The following is a 13,994-nucleotide window of genomic DNA, read 5'->3' on the forward strand; positions in this document are numbered from 1 at the left end:
GCTGCAGCAGCCAATCTTTTTTTTCAGTGTACGCATTCAAATTTCTTCTTACGTCAATCACGATTTCCGATTTTAACATATTATATTAATTTATAACATAAAAAGAGAGAATTGTGAACGATAATACTGCATGCGGAGAATCTCAAACTTCTGGCGCGCTGAATCTCTGCAACGCTTTAAATTTAAATGAAGATAATGATCTACCATTTGATGAAATTAAATCTTAGGAATCAAAAGAACCAGGAAAGAACAAGGACAATAGGAGTCAAGCGCGGAAGACGTTGCGCAAATAATACGACTATATAGCGTAAAACTTCTTTATTTTACTAAACGCGCTATTTTACTTAGGGCAACGTCTTCCGCGCTTGCCCTTGTTTTTTCCTGGTTCTTCTGATTTATAAGAAGTCTTAGTTAGTTTGATTTGTTATACCTTAGGAATCAATTAAATTTTTTTCACTGAAACGAAAATAATCACCCTCATAAACGTACGGAAAACTAATTGTCGTTAATGAAAACGTATGCTTTCAGAGACGATGGACGAAAAATTCGCGAGTCTGGAGGAAAAGTTGAGCAAGGAATTTGCGGATATTAAGTGGTTACTTTACAACATTTTGGAGCAACAACCGAATTATTTGAAAAGTGTGCGAAACGCTAATCTTCAAGATGGAACATTTTATGATTATTTATCCCCGAGACAAGATGAGATTGATAGATTCAACAACAGCGTACAAAACTTATCAATATTAAATGGTTAGTGCAATTATTATATATACGATAATCTAGCTATGTTTTTTGGATCAAAATATGATACTTTTGTAATATATAAATAAATTTTTTAAATTATTTTTTAAACGCGCATAGGGAAATGCATTTGTTAACATATATGTAATTTATAATAACAGTAGGCTAAACTTTGCACTCTCACCTAAACACAGAGTAGCAACTAGAAACACAAAGTTCTTTAGCAACTGGAAGATTTCAAGTTCTCATAACTTTACAAGTGCTTCTACTACTCTACAATAGCCTATCTTGTATATATGAATGAAATTAGTGAACTTGTTGGCGGAAGAACGATCTTGTAACACAACCACACTTTAACAACCATAAGTGTTATTAAATTTTAATTAATTATATAATAGAAATTGAAAGAAAACTTCTGTTTTAATATTTTTACATTAATTATTAACATGTATTATCAATTCTGCAAGAAGTAGTATTTATATGTCTTGCAGAATATATCCTGAATGGATTTCTGTCTAAAACTTTAATTTCAAATAAATATCATTTGTTACAATCTTTAATTGCCATTAAATAATTAAATAAAAATCGAAAATCTAATTGGAATTCTAAACAAATGAATAACTTTTGCACAACCTGATTACACTCCAAAGCTTAGTATGAAAAATTAAATAGCTTTATTTTCAGTCGCTTACAACTTAAATAGTAATGTATAATCCATTTTCGAGAAACTAAGGGTATACAAAACATTGTGACAGCTTCGTGTATGTATGTTATCGCGTATGTATAGGATTCTATTCTAGAATAATGAGACCCAAAATATAACGTGGATGACGCGTGTAGAAGTCTTACACTTCTTGCATAATACACATTGTACTTCAGAGCCTAAGCTAAACATTTGTATGTAAGAGATCCATGGTTTTATGTAAATGAATTCTGCGTTCTGAGGGGAAGGGAAGGTGAGAGTTCACCTTGTTCACTGGACGACAAAGCCGAAGCTTAGTCGGGATAAACATGATTCAAACGAAATGAATAGTGCAACGAAGTACTGAGATTTATTTCGAGTTTCAGTATATGATTAACTCTGTCGCATATGAATAGTAAAAGCGTAATCCGTTGAGAAACCAGAATAAAACTTGTAACGCAATTGTTATTAAATTTTAGTTGCATTGCATTATAATAAAATTTAATTATTAAGATATTCTAATTAAGATATTATTAAGATATTTACCAAATATTACGATAAATATGTAAATGACTGTAAATCAATCAGTTTTTATTTAAGCAATTATATTTAAATAAAATATTTCAAAACTATTAACATATCAATTTAATAATCTTTAATGGATTTAGACACCTATCTTTCTAATAAAATTTTTCTTAATGAAATTTTTATGTCAAGCTTATTGAGCGAATATTTAATATTATAAATAGTCGACTTTTTTAACAACGTAATTTTTAATTCGACGTTATATATATTATCCCAAGTAGCAAAGTGACATCAAATGACGTCTTAATAACGTTTTAATGACGTCTTTAACGTCAATAAGATGTCATTAAAACATTGCCTTGCTATCTAGGATAATATCAAAATTTAATCATTAATACTCAAATTACATGCATGTTGATACATGTAATTGGAGGATTAGCGGTCAAATTTTATATACATATAATTTGAGGATTTACACTTCAATTAAATGAAACATGAGATTTTATCGTCCGAAACTTACTTGAACTCACTATTGAAACTTGTCTCAACCTTGTAATTATTGATTCTTCAATTAGCTTCATAATTACAACTCTACGTGTATGACATAAGAAAAAAATTTAAATTCAGATAACTTTGTTATATCAAAGAATACAATATCTGATAATAAGTATCACAGAAATCTCTACATTTTTTATGTAAATGTCATAAAAATGTAATACAAAAATAATGCATTAACGAAAGAAGGCGATGATTGCGAGTTAAAGATTAACATTCTAAATTAACAAATTATTGTTATTCCAGGTTCGACGAATGCATTCACTTATTACTGGCAGGTAAGGAACTTCAACGTGATGCTGTCAAGCTGGCAGACAGGCCGTTCGATACGCAGCCCTACCTTCTACGCGGGTCGCAGCGGTTATGCCATGTATCTGAAAATCACTCCGAAATATTTTCCCGATGGCACGGTCTTCGTAGCTGTCGGATTGACTCGTGGCCGTTATGATTCCGTTGTCATATGGCCGTTTCCTTACAAGATCGGCCTTGAGGTAAGCATAAACACAGACGCTTGAAGCTGAGATGGATGATTCCGATGGATAATTCCCAAATAAAATAAATTTCACAAGAAGTTATCGGATTATGCAACGTAATTACAAAATACAGAAGAAAGCCCGCGAGCGATACCTTTGATCTGGAAAAAAGGAAAGCATTGTGCTGGGATGTTATACTGAATCCTCTTCAAAAATACTCTCGAGACGTTTTCAAAATAGAAGAACCTTTCGAATGTGATCGAATAATTTTAAACAAAGTTAGAAACGTGACTACATAAGTATGATTCCGTGTTGTTCGCTTTCCACCATCATAAAGGATAGACAAAATTAATATTGTGGGCTTGGGCTTATTTTCCTATTTTATTATTTTCAGATAAATATATTTTATATGTATATCATTGGTTAAAAAGTATCAAATAATTTAAATTTTTTAAGTAGATACGTTTTCCCTCATTTTAAATTTGATGTATTATCTGTGATTTACATAAATTTTCGTAATGTTTTTTATAGAAATTAAGTTTATCATTCTAGATTGATAAATCAAGGAAACGTCAAAATTAATTATTAATAAACAAACATTAAGTTTATTAAGTTAACGTTACGCACGTGTTTTATATTCCTCATTATTTATAATTTATAATAATAAAAAATATATTGTTCAACAATAACATCATTTTATGTAAAGAAATAATACAGTTAGAGATGACTTTCTATGAATTATTTTTTAGTAAATTTGTTTTACCAATTAGATTTAATATCTTTCCTGTTATACTGTTAAATGCAAAATATTTCTTTATATATAAATAATTATTATCAGTGTAATGTGACTTGGTAGGTATTAGATCATTCTTTGAGAGGCTTGCGTGAGGATCGACGATCTCGAATTTGGGATCCGGTCACGCTTTGTACAGAAGATTTCTGGGGTAGACCCGCAGGAGTGGCAGATAATCCAGAGTGCGTCGGACTGAGTATTCCCAGGCGTATAATTCTATCAAAATCATTATCAACATCGTCTCAACGATATTCAGGAAACACGAGGTACATGTGGAATGGAAGTGTACTAATAAAACTTATCGTTTATCTGTAGTAGACTATTTAAGGTAAATGTAGAATTATCAGAAATCTATATTTACTATGCTCTTAAAAATTTTGTTAATACTTTTGCTGCTATTAAACAGATTGTGTGTGTGTGTGTGTGTGTGTGTGTGTGTTGTATCGTGATTTATTATAAAAAACAAAAAAGCAAAGTCAATAAAATCTTTTTTTTTACACATTAATTAATTAGATATAACAGATTTTATAGAATTTATTGAATACAATTCAGATTCGATTTAACAGTCACTTAAAAAATATGTGTACTTAATATTATTTTAAGTTAGTAAATTAATTGAGACGTTATTGGGAGGATCAGGTACATATAAATAAATGCATAACTAAAATCAAAATGCTCCTGCAAATAAAACTTTCTAATTTAGTTCTAGCTAACACCAATATTATACCGATTATATTTTTTTATATTCTTTCGTGAATAATACATTTGTAGCGGTAAAATTTTCGGAAGTTGTACATAAAATAAAATGTCATTGTACAATTTTCTTAATTAAATTTAGGTTTCTTTAATTATGATGAGACAAAGTAATAAGTAAAATTTGTATTAAGACATGAGCATTGAGCACTGTAAAATAGCTGCAAAGAAATACGGTACGTTGCGTTCTGTCGCGAAAGAACTAAGTTTCAGTTAAAACAATATAGATAATTTCATTAACATAATTTCTTATGGAACATTTAATTATAAATAAATTTCATAACACACATTTGGAAACAAGAAAATAAAGTATAATTCTGTCTGTTATAAATTCTGGCGGCCCCTATGCATCAAGTTGTGTCCGTTGAAATTAGCTTTCCATTGTGTTGCGTACAGGCATTTGATCCGAAAGATAAATCCGCGGTATTTGTTGTCGATAATCATATACCTCACGATCCATCACTTTCCAAACATTTTGTTTAGCGGCATCTAGCAATGCCCTGTACAGAGAAACCGGAAGCTGAACATTGTTGTTCGTCACTTCGAAGTCCGATAAATCTTGCAGAGTGGAAAATCCTTTCTTCTTCATTCTCCTTTCTTCCGAAACAAATCTGCCACAACCTGCGAGGTATCAAAAATAATTTATTGATTACTACACTAAGAAAAAATATAATCAATTTTAATAAATATTTAGTTGAATACTGTCAAATAAATATTTATTAAATATAAAGATATATATATTTATTTGATATAAGAATCATTAATTTGATTTAACAATAATTCTTTTATTAAACAAATATTTATTTACTGTATAAACTATAAGTAAATGTTTAGTTGGCAGTATTGAACTAAATATTTATTAAAATTGACTGTATTCTTTTCTCAGTGTAGAATATCAAAATTTCAAAATATATGCTATCTTGGGATCTATTTCACATCTAAACATTTTTATGAACAAAAATAATTTTTTTTAATTTCCAAAAAATATTTAAAATCATTTTTGGAGAGTATTGTTGATTGCTATAGTATTAGAAGTAAAAATTATTTCTTACCCGTGAAAGCATTGCAAAATGGTCTCTTTGACTTGATTGTTTTCTCAGCGTTTAGGGCATTTAGAAGTTGCCGTTCGAACTGTAAAAGTGAATTCTACCCGCCCATTTCTCTCATTAGAATTATTTTTATCTTTTCAAACTGTATGGAAGATTGATATTTAATTGTTTGATATTAAAGTTTGATATTAAATTTATGCAAACGATAATTCTCTTACTATCTATATAAAACAAAATCTCTTATACAGTTGATCTATTCTACGTAAAACATATTGTATATCCATCATAAATTTTTCTGTCATTCAATAATTGATTAAAGAAACGAGTAATTTTTAACAAATAGATATTGTAACAGTTTACAAATCTGCAGATAATTTAATAGACAATTCGACAGATAGTTCTACAGTTAATTTAACATACATTTACGAAACGCTCTGATGCAAATAAAAGGTAAAACTATTCATTGAAATATGTATTTTTACCTTGTCTCTCGAAATTTCAGTATTTGCCACTTTCAGTAGGCACATGCAAGCCAGAGTGCAGCAAAGATATTTGGTAATCTGCGTAACGTAACAAGGTATTAATAAACGAAACAAGGTATTAATACTTAAAGCTATTTCGATATTTTTCGTAAAAGCTCTGTGAATGTATGTAATAAAAATAACAATTCACACACACACACACACACACACACACACACACACACACACGGTGTTACACCCTGAACGAACAATTTACAACAAATGTCTGCGTTACATAAGCATCGGAATTCATAGATTCCATGCCTAAGCTGCTTAATATCAAAGATTAATGTTATAATAATGGTTAATTAACTATTAGCTAAGTTGTTACGTTATTTGGAACGTCATACAAAATACATTCAATTCGGTTTAATTAACTCAACGGAGATAATCGATAACGATTTCGCATGTATTAACATTTTTTTAAATATAATATGCTTCGCAAAAAATTAAAATTGGTTTGCATAATTTAAAAATCTAAAAATAAGACTTACGTCATCAATCGCGATATTTAATATGCAATTGTTCTTATAAAAACGATCGCGGTTGCGAAGAACAAGCATTTGTTATTTTATACTGACAATGAGAACACCGGTATCCATACGTCAAACATTTTTTATTATCATACAATATTTTCATAATATGCATTTAATTCCAATATTTGCATATTTTTTAAATTAAGAGTGATTTTTACATGTAAGTTTATTAGACAAAGTTTATATACCGTTATTTTTCACATTTTAATGTTAAATATATTACTAGATGGATCTGAAATTAAATTTTAAAATATAACTTTCTTCAAATTACATAAAAAATGAAGTTTGATATATAACATACATTAATATTATCTAATATGTATAATTTAACAAATTAAACATATAATTCACATTTCAGACTTTTATATTATGACATTATTATCAGTATTAATAATTAATTATCGTCTGCTGGATTTATAATATTTGATTGATAAACAATCAACTTTTTATTAACACTTAAATTTATTTACATTATTTATTTACTTTATATTTATTTATTAGTCTTTATATTTAGTAATTAAAATAAATTTATAAGCATTTAATTTAAATATTATATTATATTATTAGTAATATTATGCTTATTATCAATACTCTTATAGCGAATTCGATTGGACGCACTCAGTGCGCACTAGTGCACATTAAAGCCGTCGTACACGAAATAACGTAAAGATATGTTTATAAATAAACATAGAGATCGATTAAATCGTGAAATACTTAATACATTTTATTGTTATATATATTAGGTAAAATATGTATTTCATAATTCGAAATATTTGCATTTCATTTTTATCCTTAAATTAAATTAGTGTACAACGGCTTTAATACGCATCAGTGCGCACTAGTTCTTCCAATCGAATTCGCCATTAATGTTATAAGTATTTTAAATTTTAATATACATATGCTATCACAAAAGAATTACAATATGCAAAATTTAGAAGAGTGTTCCAATACCCTAAGTTATACTTCATAAATGCACGATTTAAATCATACACACAGCATACAATAAAACGGTTTTTAATAAAAGAATATTTTTAAGTACTTATTTTATATTAAAAAAAGAAGATTCTACTATGCACATAAAAAATACTTCACAATGCTTTTATAAATCAACATAAATAAGCGTTAAATTTAAGGTGTTTATCTTCAAGTATTTTTAAGAAAACATATGTATCAAAAGTATAGCATTACAATTTCAGAAGTAGCTCGTTACATATTAGATAAAATCAATTTCGATCACTGTCTTTGTTGTCACGTGTATAAGTTTAAGTTTAAAATCAACCTAATTTCTATCTATTTCATAAAATTGTTACGCAAAAATTAAATACACGACCAACCTTCATATCGTAACCTTTTCGGACGATTTGTAGGATTCCGATTTCTTCAAGGTGCACCTCTTCAAGACAATGTTACGTTCTCGATCAACTGTCGATACGGGATCCGCGATTCGTATGCCAAAGGATAGTCGCGGGCGGTTGAAGCCGTGGCTTCTCCCTCTCGTTTGAGGGGTGAAATCGCGCGGCCGCTCTTCAAATACAATCCCCGCCAATCCCCTCTGTGAGTATCACGGGGTGGATGCAAGCGTGTGGAGAACGCATGACCGCAAGGGCGCGAGCGAGATGATTATATTTTATACCTCGAAAAACCTTTCCTCACACGTTCTGGATTTACGATTTCGTACTATTTACCACATCCGGTTTAACCTTTCTGAGACAACCCTTTTTTCTCATTGTTAAATCTTGCAAACATGACACACTTGTGTGAGCACGCGAAGATTTTTATTTGGTTTTATACACTTTTAATAAAAAGATAAGAGATGAATAAATACTTAATTTATTAATAACCAGAAAAATATAATTTAATAATAATGGGGCCAAAATATCAAGTGTATATAAGGAAATATTATAATGCAGTAAAAGATTATAATAATTATATCGTAAACAGAACAGGTTTCGACTTTACTCACAATCTTCATTAGCCGCTATTATTAGAGAATTACAATTATTATAAATGACTAATTTCAGAAATGTTTCACTTTAAATCCTAAACTAATGATATTAATTTAAATAATGACACTGTCACTATGTTAAATAATTTTTATTTAAATTTAATCAAGAGAATCTCTAACAATTTTTATTTAAATTTAATCAAGAGAATCTTTAATAACGATTTTATTCACGTTTCTTTTTGTGTCCAGTCTGACAATATAATGATGTACTTGTAAAGTGTGAATTTTATTACATTGATCGTTAGATATTGATTGCAAGTTTTTCGATTCTTTTTCTTATATCAATTTATTTATTAGAGTGTTTATTTTATTTATAGCGTTTGCGTTGATGAGAATTTTTTAATCATTTACTCGTGCGATTAACAAGAAGTTCAGCATAAAAAATTATGGGCAGAGAGAAGGACTAAAGATTTTATATATTATATTCACCACCGTAAAATTGGTGCTTATGGTTATTATATTATTTATTATAAAACATCAATCTCTGACTTTATAACATTTGACTGCGGTGCATACATAGCAGCTAATAATGACAGTGAGTAAAGTCGAAACTGATTTTGCTTACAATATGTAATTATAATTTTTTTACCGTATTACAATACATCATATACTACACTCGATTTTGGCCTATTATTAAATTATATTATTAAATTATATTTTTCTGGCATTTAATATGGCAAACTGATTTTTTTACTTTTTATTAATACATTGTATCAAAAATAGTTTTAAAATTATCAGAATATAACTCACTCTCCCTCTCCTTCTTTCCCTCTCATTCTCTTTTTCTCTTCCTCGTTCCCGCTCATTATATCTATTGCTATGACACTTCAAATTTAATACAAGCAAATTGAATCTTTATTTTAACTTTAAGACATTTGAATTAAGTCATGTAAATCTTCAATCATTTAATTATTAGTCATCATGTTGTTGTCTAGAATATCTTTAAAATACTTTCTCACATGTGTAAACAAAATTATAACAGACAATGAAATTTACTTCTGGAGGATATTAAGTTATTTCTTCGTCAAGAAATGCGTTTGTATAAATGCTCCAACTTTTGCATAACTGTCCACTAATAGATTATAGTCTTATACTCCGATTCCGTGACTGCTGGCGGAATATGCATCTTATGCAGGTTTAATAACTCAAGTTGCCCCTTAAGATCTACGGATCATAAGTTGTCATAGGTCATAGAGTTTAACGGTGAGCTCTGAATGGCATATTGACGTAACAACGCATCCCTAGTTTATTGCGTTAGCGCTCGCGAGAGAATTCTCGTTCTCGCACTTCATTACAATATTGTGCTAACTGGTTATAGATTTAAAAACGATTCGATATGCGATATTTCCAAATTTGTTGCAATACTATGACGATTTAATTGATATGTTTTTACGTAAAAATTGTAGTGTAGTTTGTAAAAATTTTTATTACACTTCGAAAGCATGTGAGCACGAAATAAAAATTCACGTGTATATTTATAGGTCGTCGAGATCAGTACGTGGGAAGGAAATATCTATTTCAAACCCAAAGATAACACAAAGACTAAAATTGTAACATAAGACGTCTTTAAGTCGTCTTTTAGACAGAAAAAACGTTTTATGACCCGATTTTAGACACTTTTTGTTATCTGAGAAAAATATCATCTAATTTCGATCATTATTTCAAAGTCGCATTGCTCCCCCCACACAAAATTCTATACTATTGAGATATTGTTCTTTTTGAAATCATTTTCTGTCTTTGATATACATATGTATTTAGGCGACACTCGATCTTCATTTAATTATTTAAAACTTTTATTAATAATACAAGTATAAAATTTTAATAAAATCAGTAACATGCCTATTCTGACAATACATTGTAATGCAGATAACATATTGAGTTTTCTAAGCATAAATTTAGATACAATTATAGCGTTAATTTTTAATCTCATAATTAGATGTGTATAAAATTGAACAATTACAAGAAATTGTACAAACAACAAACAAAATATTTTGCAAACAGTCATAAGTGCAAAGATAAAAGATACGCAATATATAATGGCAAACAATAAAAACTAATGCTTCGTTTTTTTAACTGGATGCGTGAAAGATATGAGATAACATAAATACCTGCTTCTAGCGCTCCACGTGGACATTATTTATCGCGTACTTATACACAATAAACGAGAGTCTGAACTATGCAAAGAAAAGTCGAAAGATATCGAAACAATATAGCTAAGGATTAATGTCGATTAAATCGATGCCAGAAAACGAAATATAACGGATTGGCCGATAAGAGTCTCCGTGTAAAAATCATAGAAAAAAAACAGCTGGAGTTAAGTACTTACATCATTCTCACATCAGAACCCGCTGAGTTACGATTAAGTCGTTCAATCTGGTTGGCTAGTGGTTAGTCACATTTTTCTTCTCTCTTTTCCTTTTGTTTAACACATGGTCGACAAAATTTTCAATAAAATTGCCAAAAAAAGTTAATGCATTTGAAAAAAATACAATTATTTACTTTAGTGACATAAAAAACCTACACCATTTCAAACAAAGGCGCTGAAATCTTTTACAAGAACTGATAAAATAACAAAAAAATTTATTTTCTGATTCTAATGATTTCTAATAAGGCAATTTTTTAGGAGTGTTTTGCCATTTATTGGACTAAAAAATATTGGCAATTACTATTTTGATAGCTAAAAAATGAATTAGTAATTATATAACGTCTTATTGTATACATATATCTCGCGCTAAATAATTACATTATGATTACGTACGTCGTTTGTAAATTTGCATAAAGCAAGATAAAAAGAATATTCGTTCAAATCGAGCAATAGATATTTTTAATAAGAATAAAAAGTAAAAGAAGTGAAAAATCGAATTTTTTGCATTTTTTGCGGGCTCCAAGTAAAATTTACTATATTTCTGCGTAATATATCGACAGATATATTTAAAAAGCCTCTTTTTACTATTATTAAAACAACTATCTTGAGAGTTGCCTTTTCCGAATTTTCATAAATGTAACCAAATAATTAAGATAATAAAAAGATATATTAATGAACATATTTCTTAATTCTAAATTAATTATCAAAAAACACTTCTGCCATCGAAAGATGGGTATATTTGTAATTATTGTGATTGCCGAATGATAAATGATGTGATAAAATCAGTCTATTTAAATGAAAACGTCTTTTAATTTTACGACAGATATAAACGCTATTAAATTAATGTCGTGGGATAGTAAATCAGTGCTTATAGCTACTGGATGATAGTTCGCTTATGAATAAGAGATGCGTCTTATGCAAAATAACTATATACAGATAGTTGTCTCTCTCACATAGCTGTTTAATACATGTGAAAGGCAAAGTATATATATAGCTGTCTCTCGCATATAAAAGAATATTATTATAGGTACATTTATAGCAGTCCAGAATTTATATGAAAACATTTCACATTTGATTCTCAAAAGCGTTTGTTGATAATAAGCAGTTGCTTCCCATACAGCACCGAAAGTTTTCAGAAATATCTCAGAAATATTTCAATTGAAAAGTGAAACATTTCATAAAAATTGTGAAATATGCCTGCAACATTACAGTTCTGAAATAGCAAAATGTCCGCGATTCTTGCACATGAAACCTTGTTGAAAGATTCATGAAATGTCATAGCAGAAAGAATCTGCAATTTTTTTGAAATATTACCAAGAGGTTTCAGCCATTTCTAGTATTACAAAAATGATATTTAAATATATACTTGATTGATACTTAAATAATATTTAAATTTATTATATCGACATAAAAAATTTGAATATTGTTTAAGTATCAATTAAACATATAAGTATTTAAATATAATTTCTGAAGTACTTAAAATTTATTAAGAGTTTTATGATCTGTTTACAGATTACAAAAACTTATTGAAATAAACTTAAAGTATTTCTCAAAAATAGTAATTACACCGCCAACTATTTAGATTAATTAATCATATTATATGTATAAAAAAAAGCACTTATAATCACTATTAAAAAATCACACCTGCAGTTTCCACACAAAATCATATTATTCATATACAAAAGTTTTTCGCAATTAAAGTTTAGTAAACATTTTGAAGCCATTTTAACATCATGATGATTATTTGTTGATCTGTTGAAACATGTTTTTCAATTTATTGCGTATAATAGATCTTAGAAACGTTTCTGTTAAAACATTTCACACGACATATTGCAAAATCCTTTCAGAATTGTTGTCACACGAGACGTGAAAGGTTGAAACATTTCTGAAAACTTTCCGCAATAATCGGTGCTGTATGGATTAAATAAGTCTTTATCTAATAAGTCTTCTTTACATAAAAATAACATAATACTTTATAATATTTACATTAACATGTAATTTTTAAAAATTTAGGATACTCAATTCCTTTCTTGGTTATTATATTAAAAAATGATAATATGAATAAAAATTCTAGAATTTTAGTATAAGTATATTACTGATTTAAAAAATAAATAATTAATATTTTATAGAATTAATCAATTTTTTTCAATTTTGAGAATACATAAACAAAACTCATGTTATTCATTATATACATTTATTATAAATTATTAAGTTTTTTAATATGTATTATTAATAAATATCATTATATATATTTATTCAATATTAATTGTTACATTCCAAAATGTACAATGTACGTATATCATACATGTTACAGAAAATTTGATTAATTGGTCGGCCATTTTATGCATAATGTCTGAATTAATCAAAATTTCCAAACACACACACACATAAATTTTCAATTGAGTGCGATACAGTACAATATTTATCCATATGTCTCTTAGTCGCCCGGATAGCTCAGTCGGTAGAGCATCAGACTTTTAATCTGAGGGTCCAGGGTTCGAGTCCCTGTTCGGGCGATTTTTTTTGCAATACGAAATGAAATCTTTTAATTATATAAATTAATATAAGAACAATAATTAAACAAACATAATTACATTAAAATTTTTTTTTAATTTATAATTTTTTTCATTGTATAAATTTAAATTAAACATAGTTGATGTACTTTTGATTCTTTTTTCAATATTAATACTAAAAGAATAATATATACATAAATAATAATATTGTTTAAAATAATATAACATCTAAATAAAGTTTTTTGTGTGTGGTTATTATTTATGCAATTTAGTTATTCATTTCTTTATTTATAAATGAATATGTGTGAAATTAAATATAAATATTGTATAAAAATATATATATATCAAACTTATATCTGTATAACGTTGTGGATATTTCAAGATAAACGTCATGTATTGTACATATCACATGTAAAAAATTTTCTTACTATTTACTTACAAAATATATTTTTAGAAGTGTAATTTATTCCTAAAATGAAATAT

At 28.0% G+C, this 13,994-nt stretch overlaps 2 protein-coding genes and 1 non-coding gene across 3 annotated transcripts in view; 2 read left to right on the forward strand and 1 right to left on the reverse strand.

The window, feature by feature from the left end:
* The window catches only part of LOC108731028 (uncharacterized), a 5,578-nt gene extending 1,483 nt beyond the window's left edge, over positions 1-4,095 (forward strand). Inside the window, exons 3-5 of the mRNA XM_018461076.1 lie at positions 529-750; positions 2,750-2,994; positions 3,833-4,095. Of these exons, the coding sequence (XP_018316578.1) occupies positions 529-750; positions 2,750-2,994; positions 3,833-4,084 (719 nt within the window). The 3' untranslated portion in view covers positions 4,085-4,095. The remainder of the gene's footprint in view (positions 1-528; positions 751-2,749; positions 2,995-3,832) is intronic.
* A 701-nt stretch (positions 4,096-4,796) lies between these two features.
* On the reverse strand, positions 4,797-8,071 carry LOC108731038 (uncharacterized). Its single transcript, XM_018461089.1, has 4 exons — positions 7,963-8,071; positions 6,054-6,131; positions 5,575-5,668; positions 4,797-5,143 (listed from the first exon to the last, which is right to left on the reverse strand). The coding sequence occupies exons 1-4, from the start codon at positions 7,966-7,968 to the stop codon at positions 4,893-4,895; spliced, it is 429 nt and encodes a 142-aa protein (XP_018316591.1). The 5' UTR covers positions 7,969-8,071; the 3' UTR covers positions 4,797-4,892.
* A 5,370-nt stretch (positions 8,072-13,441) lies between these two features.
* Positions 13,442-13,514, forward strand: TRNAK-UUU (transfer RNA lysine (anticodon UUU)). The gene has a single exon. It is a non-coding gene; the product is annotated as a tRNA-Lys (tRNA).
* Positions 13,515-13,994: the final 480 nt, after the last annotated feature.

This window comes from Mycetomoellerius zeteki, unplaced genomic scaffold (assembly GCF_001594055.1).
Source record: "Mycetomoellerius zeteki isolate Tzet28-1 unplaced genomic scaffold, Tzet1.0 scaffold12, whole genome shotgun sequence".
NCBI lineage: Eukaryota > Metazoa > Arthropoda > Insecta > Hymenoptera > Formicidae > Mycetomoellerius > Mycetomoellerius zeteki.